The sequence below is a fragment of the Phodopus roborovskii genome, unplaced genomic scaffold, assembly GCF_943737965.1.
Source record: "Phodopus roborovskii unplaced genomic scaffold, PHOROB, whole genome shotgun sequence".
Classification (NCBI taxonomy): domain Eukaryota; kingdom Metazoa; phylum Chordata; class Mammalia; order Rodentia; family Cricetidae; genus Phodopus; species Phodopus roborovskii.
Genome location: NW_026126480.1, coordinates 31702880 through 31715455, shown reverse-complemented (window position 1 = coordinate 31715455; position 12576 = coordinate 31702880). Strand labels below are relative to the sequence as shown.

Below are 12576 nucleotides of genomic sequence, written 5' to 3'. Positions count from 1 at the left end.
AATGGTAGAGCACTTGCTTCAGCTCCTTAAGAATAAAAAAAGCTTACCAGTATAAATTTTGTCTAAAAACAGAAAAGTTATTGGATAGAATGGAAAACAAGATGAATGTGAGGAATGGATAGCCAGAATAAGATAAAAATGAACAAAAAACAAACACTTCATATTCATCTTTCAAATCAACCAAATGCATTCAGTATGAAGGTTACTAGAATATGGCAGGATCAGTATAAAATAAAAGCAACCTATAAAAACAAGGTGTTTTCCAAAGATTCTAGAAACAAGCAGGACTAAGTACAGAACAAAACTTTGACAAAAGCACTTTAGTTTTACCAGGGTTTACTGTCCTTGATACCTGGCAGATATCCAGAACTAAAGGAACGTTATACAGAAACATTGACTGACCATCAGTAATTTAAACTAAAAATCATCCACTTTCATCTTTTCTTCTAGGCACTCTCCTCAGAAACGAAGTATCATAAGCATTTATTTTGCAACCTTTAATCCACTAGATGTTTCTAAACCAAGTAGAATTATCATTTGATTCAAATGCCTTGTAACACTGGGTCCATCCCTTCAGCATGCCTGGTGCCTTCAGAGCCAGAGGAGGCTTCAGATCTCAGAAATGAAGTTCTGGGGTTTTGAGTTCCCATGTGGGTGCTGGAACAGTGGGGTCCTCTGCAAGGACAGTAAGCACTGACAGCTGAGCCATCTCCCCACCTCCTTAAGTTTCTGTACCACTATTAATACCCCTCCCCCCAAACTGAGTGAGTGTATAAACAGAGGGTCCACAACTCTTTTTCTTAACAAACCTAACATCAAACTTTCTCCAGTTAAGGGCAGAATAAGAAGAAAACACACTCTGGGGTAAAGAACTTTCCTGGATTTCAGGTTTTGGATAATATGCTCTAAACTAGAAAAAAATAACACAAAGTCACAAAATGTCAATTTGTGGATAAGAATCCTTAAATCAAATTACTCCAGTCTAAATATTGCCTTTAACTGTTGGTTGGTAGCAAGATGGATAAAGCCTAGTTTCATTCAAATGATTTAACTATACAATATTGTAATAAAAATGAAGCTTGTATATAGTAGTTAGAAATTAGGGGCTAGTATCCCCTAACTTCATCTTTTCTCTCATTTATGTAGCCAAACATTCTTAAAAAGCTGTGTTTTGTAAATTAGACTTCAACACTAAGGGCTTCTTTTGGTTGACATCTTAGCTGTTTATTACCATGAACCACCATTCCCCTTCTAAAGTAGAGAGAAAATACAGAAAAATATCATTACCAAAAGAATATTTACTTTAAGAAAGTAGACAATATTCCTTTGGCATACTAAGTATGCATATGTCTGCATTACAAATGAAAACTAATCTTCCACATGACAAGATTTGGTCAACCTACCAAACAGGCTAATGAGAGGAGACCATGCCCCAAATCTTCAACTAAAAAAATTCATGCCACACCTTGTATCAAATTAAGCTTGATCACTATGACAGTGGTGGTGCATGCCTTTAATTCCAGCACTTGGGAGGCAGAGGCAGGCAAATCTCTCTGAATTTGAGGCCTGCCTGGTCTTCAGAGCTAGTTCTACAGAGCCAGTTCTAGAACAACCTCCAAAGCCATACAGAGAAACCCTGTCTTGAACTCTCCCACCCCTCCCCCCAAAATTAGCTTGATGGAAAATGCCTTTGATCCCAGCACTCAGGAGGCAGAGGCAAGATGATCCAGAGGCTAGCCTGATCTATGTAGAAGTTCAGGCCAAATAAGGGCTACATAGTAAGACTGTGTCACCCCATTTAGACAGAAGTCTACTAAAAGCCACCCACCAGAATTACTATTCTGAGAAAAGGAAACCAAAACAAGTTCAGAGTCAGAAATGATACTCCCACTATTCAAGTCCCAGTATTATTTTTGCAAGGGCGGTGTCGTAAGTACTCTTACTTCTAGCACTGGGGGGGGGGGGGGAGGCAGAGGCAAGAAAATATCTGAGTTCTAGGTAGTACACACTTTTGATCACAGGGAGGCAGATGAGTTTGAGGACAACCAGGGCTACACAGAAAAACCCTGTCTCAAAAAGAAATAAAACAAAAGCAAGCCCTGATATTATTTTTAAAACAATTAACTCAAGGATTATAACCAGTGGCTTACTTGTACTCATACAAGGTAGCACTCAACTATTTTTCAGAAACACACACACACCAACCCACGGCCTCCACTTTTGAAGCTTTCCAGAATTGCTTAAGAGTTAATGTGATGAACTAAGAGTTTACCTACTGCTGGGTGTGGTCTATCACCTGCATTCCCCACACTTGGAAAGCTCAGGCAGGGGGATGGTTGGGGTTGGAGGCTAGTCTGGGCTATAGAATTCAACTTTAAGTAGTATCAATAATTATGGAATTATACCAGAGTGGCCACATTGGAACATTTTATATTCCAAAAACAATTCTAACATTGATTAAATCCTCAAAAATATCGCTTTCCATGAGCAACCCCATATAAATAAAGGGGGGCATGCAATTTACTGTTAACTTCGAATCCATACTAAATTAGCAAATACAGTTATATCTACTGCTGGTTTAACAGGCTCTCTCCTCTCCTGTTGAAAAAACCCCACACAACCCCTTTCTCTTTCCAATCCCTCCCCACTGTTAAAATTCAAGAAATTAGGGGTCGACACATTTGAGAAGAACCAGACTAACACGTTTTTGGATTAGCCTATTACAGATGACACCAGTATTTGGAAGGCAAACAGGCCAGTTAAACTCCAAGGTCGGGTGCTGCAATCCTTGGCTATCAATGAAACGCTGTTTATTACAACGAACTGGAATGGAGGAAAGGCCTCTAACAAACTTACAGTGACCCCACCTCGACCCAATAAATATCTGCGGCCCATGTGCCTCTTACCTTCTTTCGTCTGCGCGTTGGTGATCTGCAGATCGCTATCGGCAGCTTTCAGCTTTTCTCTCCCCATAATCTGCTTCTTTAAGTCGCAGAGGGAGATATGGAGCCCATCAAAGGTGACGGTGTCGTAGTTGAGTTTAGAGGAAAATTTATAGTGCACACAGGACATTGTGGCAAAGGATTCCTAAGGTTCAGCGAGGAGACGTGGACACTCTCAATATAAGTATATTTATAAACTTAAGAGCAAAATATGTACACACACAAAACACTCAAAAGACAACGAAGGACCCTAAGGCCTCAAATTAAATACCCCCCAACCACAAGCGGGGGTTCGTGAGAACAATAATCCGGAACCCCCCGTACTCAGAATCGCTTCATGTGGGAGGAGCAGGACGGGAAAAGGGGGCAATCGAGGATCCGCCAACCGGCACAATGTCACCCGGCTGGGTCCCCCTCGATCATGCTAAGGGCCGGCAGGAGACAGGGCAGGCGGTGCAGTCAGTAGCGGTCAGTCCACACGTTAGAGTCCGAATGACCCCGCGGGGTCAGGGGTCCATAGCGGCCGCACCTCCCGGCTGGTCTCTCTCCGTGGATGGGGGTGACCCAGGCCCCGGGAGAAGGCTGCGGGGAGAGGGCCTAGGCCGGAGTCCACGAGCGGCCTCTCGCCTCCTCCCGGCTTCCGGACGACCGGCGTCGGCGTCCCCAGGCCCAGGCCCCCACCGCACACAAACCCTGGCGCCTGCTCCCCGGAGGCCACGAGCGGCCCGCGGCCTAGGCCGAGATCGCGCGATCGGCGGAGGAGAGGCCTTCCAGCGGCCGCCCGGTTCGGCTCCGCCTCCCCCCCGCCGCCGCCTGACACAAAGCCGGTGCGGGGCCCAGCTAGGCCGCGAGGCCCTTCCTCACCACCCTGGGCCCCGGCCGGAGGCTTCGTGGGCCCCGGGGACACTGCCGAGGCTGCCCGACTCTTCCTCTTGCTGTTCCTCGCGCTGCTCCCGCTCCTGTCGCCTCTGAGCCCACGGCCGCGTCGGGAAGCCCGGAAACGGTCGGGCGGCGGCGAGGGCCTCGCTGTACTGCCTCTTTTCTCTTTTTGTTCTGCCCCCCCAGGCCGCTCTCCGGCCCGCACCCAGCGCCGGCGAGACCTCCGCGCCAGGAACTATGGCGGACGCGGCCTGGCTTCGGGCGAGCGCCCCCACTCCGGGGTCTCTTAAGCAGAGACAGCACGGGCGGCGCACGCGAGGCGGGGCTTGGGCGTGCGCCGATAGGCGGGCCGGGGGCGGGGCGGTGCGTCACAAAGCGCACCGGCCCGCCCACGTGACCTCGCGCTTTGTGACTCGGAGCGTGGAACCAGAAGCAACGCGGAGAACAGGAGAAACTATGAGCGTCGGGAGGGAGGGAGAGACGGGCTGTCCTACTGGCGAGCCTGGCAGGGGCGCTCACGCAAACTGCTGAGGGGCTTACGGAGGGGTGAGCCGCTAATTCCACCTACCGAGTCTTGTCACTGACTGTGATGGCTGCTGTGCCAGCGCTTGCCAACCCCCCTTCCAACAAACTGCTTGTATACCCTAAACTCCTCAAACGGGCTGGGGAGACTATAGACCATCATCACCAACAGTATCTTAAGAGACGTGTCCAGCTCTTACCTTGTGTTAGGCTCCGCGCTGATCGCTGACGATTGCAGCCGGCCGAGTGGTCTGGGACTGAAGTTAGCCCCTGGGCTTTGATGTAACTTGTCTACAAAGATCCTGTCAGAAAATATAAAGGATTTGCTGGGTCGCCCTGGATTAAATCCATGAATATATTTCCATATTTAAGACCACGCCCGCCACATTTGTGGTTCAGTAGAGGGAGCTGACTAAATGTCAAATTAACAGCAAAAATTATCTCAAATTTACTTGCATAAAGTCCACAGCAGTGTATTTTTCGAGTTTTCAAAGAAGGGAGTGCTTGCCCCATTGCAAGGTCCTAATCCCGTTTTTTAATTACACGCGCCAGGAGTTTAGTTAAAAAGTCACTTAGGATGGTTGCCATCTTTTTCTCTTGTGGCATGGGGACGTATTGCATCTATGAATTCATAAATAATAAAATTACTCTAAAACCGTAACAATTGCTATCATTTATAGTATCTGATGCCCAGCTTCTCTGAATTTTATAGGCCAGGCTCAGAGAACAAAATCCAAGAGATGGCAGTTTCCAGAAACTTCCAAAATGCCAATGTCCCAAATTCTGGTGGAATTTGGTTTAAATTAATCATCTTGTCAGAGAAACTTTCTTAAGGCCACCTTATTTTGTTAAAATAGTCACTGTTTTTTATCTCATCACAGTTATCAGCTTAGGTCTCAAGTCACCAGGTTATTTTCTTAGCAGTGAATAGACTTTCAACTAGTTAGGTACATCTTGATGTTATCTGTAGAAATACTGTGGCAATAAGATGTTAGGTAACCATCAGGGATAACCCCAGAGACAGAAGCACAGCCTACATAAGTCACAATTGATTAATTTTCATAAGTAATGAGCATCTCCCTCCTTTACCTTTCTTTGATAATTCAAAGTTTCTTGTTATCTGGTTTCAGGGTGGTTTTTTCTTTAAAAACCTGGGTGAATGTTAGGTATTGTAGGGCCCATGCACTTGGGAGGCAGAGGCAGGCAGTTCTTTGTGAATTCCAGTCCGTCCTAGTCTACATATTGCTTTCTAGGCCAACTAGAACTAGAGCTACGTAATGTGACCTTGTCTCCAAAAAAGAAAAAGGGCCAGAGAGGAAGAACCTGGGTATCATCTTTGGTAAGGGGATAAGTATGTATGGTTGTGGAAAGAATTTCATTCTGGAAAGAAAAATGACTACTCAGTTTGGGGCTTCCTGTGTCATTCCATTGATAGACTGCTTGTCTAGTATGTAAAAATCCCTGGGTTTGATTCCCATCTAGCACCTAACAAATTGGGCAAGGTATTAAATATGTGTAAATTCCACTGGGGATGTTGAATGCAAGATTAGAAGTTCAAGGGCCTTGTATTAGTCAGGGTTCTCTAGAGTAGCAGAACTTACAGAATAAATCATTCTCTCTCTATATATATACATATATATATGTATATTTATGTCTCTCTCTCTATATATATATATTTATGTGTGTATACATGTATATATATATACATATAATATAAAAATATACAAAAGGGACTTATTAGAATGACTTACAGGCTGGAAAGTCCAAGAATCCAGAAGTTGTTCAGTCTACGAGGCTTGGTGTCTTACTTGATCTTCAGTAGATGCTGGAGTCCCACAGAAGTAGGCTCTAATGCTAGTGAAGGTATGGACTTGCTAGTAAGGCCAGAGCAAGCAGGCAAAGAGCAAGACCTTCCTTCTTCCATGTTCTTATATAGGCTTCCAGCAGAAGGCATGATGCAGATTAAAACCCTCAGTTTTTTGTTTTTTTTTTTTTTTTTTTTTTTTTTGAGACAGGGTTTCTTTGTGGCTGTCCTAGAACTAACTCTGCAGACCAGGCTGAATATTTTCTTCCCACGTGCTGGGATTAAAGGCATGGGACACCACTTTTTTTTTTTTTTTTTTTTTTTTTTCCCCTCAGACAGGGTCTCTCTGTAGTCCTAGCGGCTGTCCTAGAACTAACTCTGCAGACCAGGCTGAATATTTTCTTCCCACGTGCTGGGATTAAAGGCATGGGACACCACTTTTTTTTTTTTTTTTTTTTTTTTTTTTTCCCCTCAGACAGGGTCTCTCTGTAGTCCTAGCTGTCCTGGATCTCACTATGCAGACCTGGCTGGTTTCAAACTCAAGAGATCCTTTGCTTCTGTCTCTCAAGTGCTGGGATTAAAGGTGTGAGCCACTACACCTAGCATCAGCTTCTTAAATTAGAAACAAAAGGCAAACAAGTATCAAAAGATGGCATATTATTGAGTACTGAGCATACATATGATCAGAAGACAAAGGCAGAATGTTAAGTTTGAGGCTACTTAGAGCTATGTAGTGAAACTCTGTCTCCAAAAACAAGTAAAACATAGCCGGGAGGTTTTTATAAATCTGAAGGCAGCCTGACAACAGTTAACAATAACAACTAAAACAAAATAAAAACACTAGCAACAACAAAAACCCCAAAATAAAAGAAAAATTAATAATAAAAATACATGAAAGATGATAATTAAAAAAATTATGTACACACAAACAAATGAATGCATGTGTAGTGATCTTTTGTTTGCCACTTGTGGGCATGTGCTGGCATTGGCCAGAAGAGGTCTTTGGATCCCTGGAACTAGAGTTGCAAACAGTTGTGAGTTACCATGTTGGTGCTAGGAACCCAGCTCTGATCCTCCAAAAGAGCCGAAAGTGATCTTAACTGCTGAGGTATCTTTCCAGCCCCTATACAACATGAAATAATCATTTTATAAATTTCAAAGGCTTGCAAAACTGAGCACTGCATTACTTATCCAGGATTAACATTTAATGCAACTTTAAAAAACACTTCAGGATAGCATTTACCTTTGACCTTCATGATAAGGACCCGAGGGAGCCATCGAGCTATGTTACAACATAGCCAGGTGAGTAGGGTCACAGGTATTTATTATTTATTATTTAGCAGAAAATCAAGAACAGACAATAAACTCACAGGAAGCTGTGTAGGGAACAAGGATGACAAGATACCATTAGGAGACAAAGGCCAGCTTCCCTTAAGCAATAAAGGTGGGGCCCAAATTGGTGAATCTTTAGCAAGTCACGTAGCACACTTGACCCCTTCACTGAATGCACAAATAACTGTCTGGTTGGGCTGAGAGAACATGCACAATTGTATGGACTCTTTACTGGCTCAGCCCATGGTTTACTCAAAAATGACCAATGTCAATGGAGGTCATCTCACTTTCCATCCTGTTCCCTCCATACACCTCATAAAATTCCACCCAGCAGGACAGATGTTGACATTTCTTTCTTGGAGGAACTCCTACCCTCAGAGGTTCCTTTTCACTTTTTAAAATTATTTTTTAATTTTTGTTTTTCGAGACAGGGCTTTTCTGTGTAACCACTCTGGCTGTCCTGGAACTAGCTCCGTAGACCAGGCTGGCCTTTGAACTCACAAAGATCCAACTGCCTCTGCCTCCCAAATGCTGGGATTAAAGGTGTGTGCCTTGTCAATGTTTCTTTATTCTTGGATGTGAGACAGGGAGTTCTTGGAAGCCACTGGCTTGCTTTGATGGGTGTTGCGTTTTTTGGGATCCTAGTTTGGTGAGTTAAGCCCACTCAAAGAACTCGTATCAATGACATCAGAAATATGACATGGCCATTTATTTGACTCCATGTTTCTTTCTCTCCTTCCTCAATTGCCAACAAAGACTCCCACAAGCATTAAGACAAAAATGTAGTTCTTTCCAAAGAAGTAAGAATAAGACTTGCTTCTTAAATCTAGTTAAGATTAGATTAGTCTAAGCTGGGCGTCAGTGGCTCACGCCTTTAATGCTAGCACTCAGGAGACAGAGGCAGATGGATCTCTGTGAGTTGAGGCCAGCCTGGTTTACAGGGCTAGTTCCAGAAAAATCTCCAAAGCAATACAGAGAAACCCTGTCTTCAAAAAACAACAACAACAAAAACAAAACAAAAGATTAGATTAGTCTAATTAGTTTAGTCTAGAAGAATTTAACTAATCTACTTGGACTTTCTTTTTCTTTCTTTCTTTCTTTTTTTTTTAAGTCAGGATATCATGTATCATGTAGTTTAGCTCAGAACGCTCCTGCTTCTCAAATGCTGGGATGATACCCGCTTGCCACCATGATGAAGATCCATTTTTGCTTACATTTTAAAAATGTGATTCTTTAAAGTTCTCTCTCTCTCTCTCTCTCTCTCTGTGTGTATGTGGGCATGCGCATATGCATGCAGGTGCCTTTGAAGAAGGCCTCAGGTTGCAGTTACAGGCAGTTTGTTGTGAGCTGTCATGTAGATGCTCTAAACCAATCTGAGTCCTCTGCAAGAGCAGCATGTGCTCTTAACTGCTAAGCCATTTCTCCAGACCCAAAATATGGTTCTTGTTTTAAGTAATAAAGATCATTCCATGACCCAGCTTCTATAGAGAGAAGACACCCTTTAGTAATGCAGGCCATTTGCCTTGGGAAAAGATAGGCTAGGGAACCCAAGAGCAACTTGCAGAACCAAGGAAACTCCATTACTTTTTTAGACTGTATTCTTTTTCTTTCAAAATTGTGTGGTGTGCATGTGTGAATACATATTTGCATGTGTGTAGGCACATGAGTGGGTGCCTTGCATGGGTTTGTATGTACATGGAGGCCTGTGGTTGGTGTGAGGAATCACCCTGCATAGCTTTTCCACCTTATTCATTAAAGCAGACTCTTTCAATCATACTTAGAGCTGGTAGCTAATAAGGCTGGTCTTCCTAGCCAGTTTGCTCCAGGAGCTCTTGTCTGTATTTGCTGAGGCTTGGATTATGGGTAAATGTGATGTCCAGAATTTACATTGATTCTGAGCATCCAAGCTATAGCCCTCATACTTGTGGGCTTTAACCACTGAGTCTTTCCATGGCCCTACTTTTAAAGACTTTTCAGGGGAGGGGGGAGCTCTGAGTTCAGCAGTTTAATGAAAATACTAAATAGGATCAAAGGTTATAACTCTGGAAAGTAACCCTACTGTCCATCCTTCCTAGGGGCTGTGACACACTAGGAGTTAAGTAGAGTTGTTACAGAGGACAGTGGTGTGGCTGATCCCCTCTGTGGAGGCTGCATCTGTGAACTAACACTTCACTTTTCTGGGAACACTAAAACCAATTAATTAAAAAAAAAGGTTCTAATTTGCTCGTATTGGAATCAGATAGAGGACATGGCCATGAGTAACTGGGGGCCTGGAGCATGAAGCATGCCATCGGCAGCTTCCTGTTAGCCAATGTAGGGAGAAAAAGAAGGCAGGCAATTTTTCTTCGTTTGCAACAGGATGTCATGTAGCTCAAGCTGGACACAATCTCACAATGGAGCTGAGGATGATCTTTAATTTCTGATCCTTCTGAGGCTTAGGGCCTTTAATGCCACACTGGTATGTGTGATAATGAGGATCAAACCCTAGAGGATACGACCAACTGCACTGCATTCCTGACTAGGAGTGTTAGAACCTTATAAGCTTGAATCTTAATCCCAGCTGTTACTGTGTGACCTTGGAAAAGTCACTTATCTGCTGTGGCTTTAGGCTTCCATTGCCTTGCCTTATGACTTCTGTGACAGTATTTATAAGGGCCTTGAGTGTGGCTTTATTCTCTGCTGTTACCAACCCAACATTTTCTGTACATTCTGTGGACATAATTTTAATTGTGTGTGTGTGTGTGTGTGTGTGTGTGTGTGTGTGTGTGTGTGTGTGTGAGGCCAGAGGCAGCAGACCCTCTAGAGCTGAGTTATAGGGGTTGTGAGCTGCTTGGTGTGGGTGCTGGCAACTGAACTTGGGTCCTCTGCAAGAGCAGTATGTATGCTGAACTCACTGAGCCATCTGTCTTTCCAGCTCAATACAGAGCTTTACATTTTTATTTTGTTCTGTGTTCTTTAACTTATGTTGTGGATCCTGTTTTTTTTAAAGGTATTTATTTACTTACTTACTCACTTATTTATATTTATGTACTTATGTGCATTGGTGTTTTGACTGCAGGATGTCTGTGAGAGGGTGTCAGATCCCCTAGAACTGGAGTTAAAGACAGTTGTGAGCTGTCATGGGGTGCTGGAAATTGAACCCGGGACCTCTGGAAGAGCAGCCAGTGCTCTTAACTGCTAAGTCATCTCTCCAGCCCCATGTTGTGTGTCCTGGTTTGTTTTATGATAATTTTTATTGTTTGAGAATTTCATAGATACATATAATGTATTTTGATCAAACCCATCCCCATTCTCTTCCCTCTTGCCCCTTCCCTAGCCCACTTTTCCTTCCCATCCTCATATGCTCTTATTTTTCTAGCCCACTGAATCCACTTAGTGCTCCCAGTATTCGAGTGGATGTAGGACAATCTACTGGAGTACGGGCTGCTTCCCTGAAGAAAACTGCTCTCTTCCCCTGCAACAACCAATAGCACTCAGCTAGAGGCGGGTTTTCATGAGTCCCTCCATCCACACTGGGATTTTGACTGACTTGATCATGTACAGCACTAGTGTGTGCAGTTACAGCTGCTGTAGACCCTGTACAGTAGGGTTACAATAATCTCTTCTTAGAAATGGAGATTAGTGAGGTAGTTCCCAAGGGTTGGGGTTGTCAGTGGTGACAAGAAGATGCAGCCCAGCACAGCAGTCAACAGCCTGAGGAGTTTCTTACCTCCTAGGGACCTCCACTCAAGTAAACTTGGATCCTTAACTATATTGCCGAAAACAATCCAGGACAAGCTGGGTGTGATGGTGCATGCCTCTAGTCACAGAGGCAAGCAAATCTCTGAGTTCGAGGCCAGCCTGGCCTACAGAGCAAGCTCCAGGACAGGACAGCCAGGGCTAACAGAGAAGTCCTGTCTAGAAAAAACAGCAACAACAAAACAAACAAACAAACAAAAAAAAAAAAAAAAGAAAAAAGAAAAGAAAAGAAAAGAAAGAAAAGGAAGAAGAGGAAAAGGAAAAAGAATCCACCACAAGCCAGAGGCAAAGTTAGTGGTGAGTTTACATAAAGATAAGGCACATGGCATGCCTCAAAGTGAAGCATGAACAACTATTGCTTAGTTTTTGACTTTTAAAACATTTTATTTTTGAGCCCAGTGGTTGTGGTGCACACCTTTAATCCCAGTACTTGGGAGGCAGAGGCAGGTGTGGATCTCTGTGAGTTCTAGGCCAGCCTGGTCTACTGAGCGAGTTTCAGGACAGCCTCCAAAGCTACAGAGAAACCAGGTCTCAAAAAAAAAAAAAAAAAAAAAAAACCAAAAAAGCAAACTCCCCCCAAAACCCTAAAATAAACAAACAAACAAAAATCCTTAAGTAGCATGTAAAGAAAAGCAAAAAAAAAAAAAAAAAAAAAAGAAAGAAAGAAAGAAAGAAAGAAAGAAAGAAAAAGCACAGCTTAGTTGCTTACTGCTTTGGTAAATGAAATAGTAATGGAATAGTAAGGTGGTTTATGAAGTATACAGTTTAGATTTAGGGGTGGGAGAGGACTGTTAATATAGCTAAACTCAAGGCCACTGACACCCTGGCCTGGTTTGTGATGTCTTTAGGAGGCAGACTGCGATCTCTGTAGGCCATTTTGATTTTATCAGTCGTCTGAAGCTTCTTGACTCCCTGCCAGCAGGAACACAGGCCTGATCCTATGTTAGGGGCATCTTTCCCTTCCATCCCTCCTTAACCTGCTCCCCTTTCTATCCTGCCTCAGGGAGCTGGGAAAGGAGAAATGAGGAAATGATGCTCAATTTCATTTTCGCAAAATGAAAAATTTCTATCTGTCTATTGTATAACACTGTGAATATGCTTCATAGTATGGAACTGTACTTTTTTTTTTTTCTAATTTTATGAGATAGGGTCTAACTGTATAGGCCTGGCTGACCTGGAACTGGTTATGTAGATCAGGCTGGCCTTGAACTCACAGAGATCTGCCTGTCCCTGCCACCAGAGTGCTGGGTTTAAAGGTGTGCACCACTGCACCACCACATCTGGTTGGGCCAAACACTTTAAATGGTTAAGATGACAAATTATATAATGTATAAAAATGATAGCAAAATAATATTAAAA

The 12576-nt window shown here is 43.4% G+C and overlaps 1 protein-coding gene across 4 annotated transcripts in view; it reads right to left on the bottom strand.

The window, feature by feature from the left end:
• Positions 1-3075, bottom strand: part of Rbbp6 (RB binding protein 6, ubiquitin ligase) — a 30799-nt gene extending 27724 nt beyond the window's left edge. For all 4 annotated transcript variants that reach the window (XM_051192872.1, XM_051192873.1, XM_051192874.1 and 1 more), the window contains exon 1: positions 2907-3075. In XM_051192872.1, the coding sequence (XP_051048829.1) occupies positions 2907-3072 (166 nt within the window). In that variant the 5' untranslated portion in view covers positions 3073-3075. The remainder of the gene's footprint in view (positions 1-2906) is intronic.
• Between the last annotated feature and the right edge of the window lie 9501 nt (positions 3076-12576).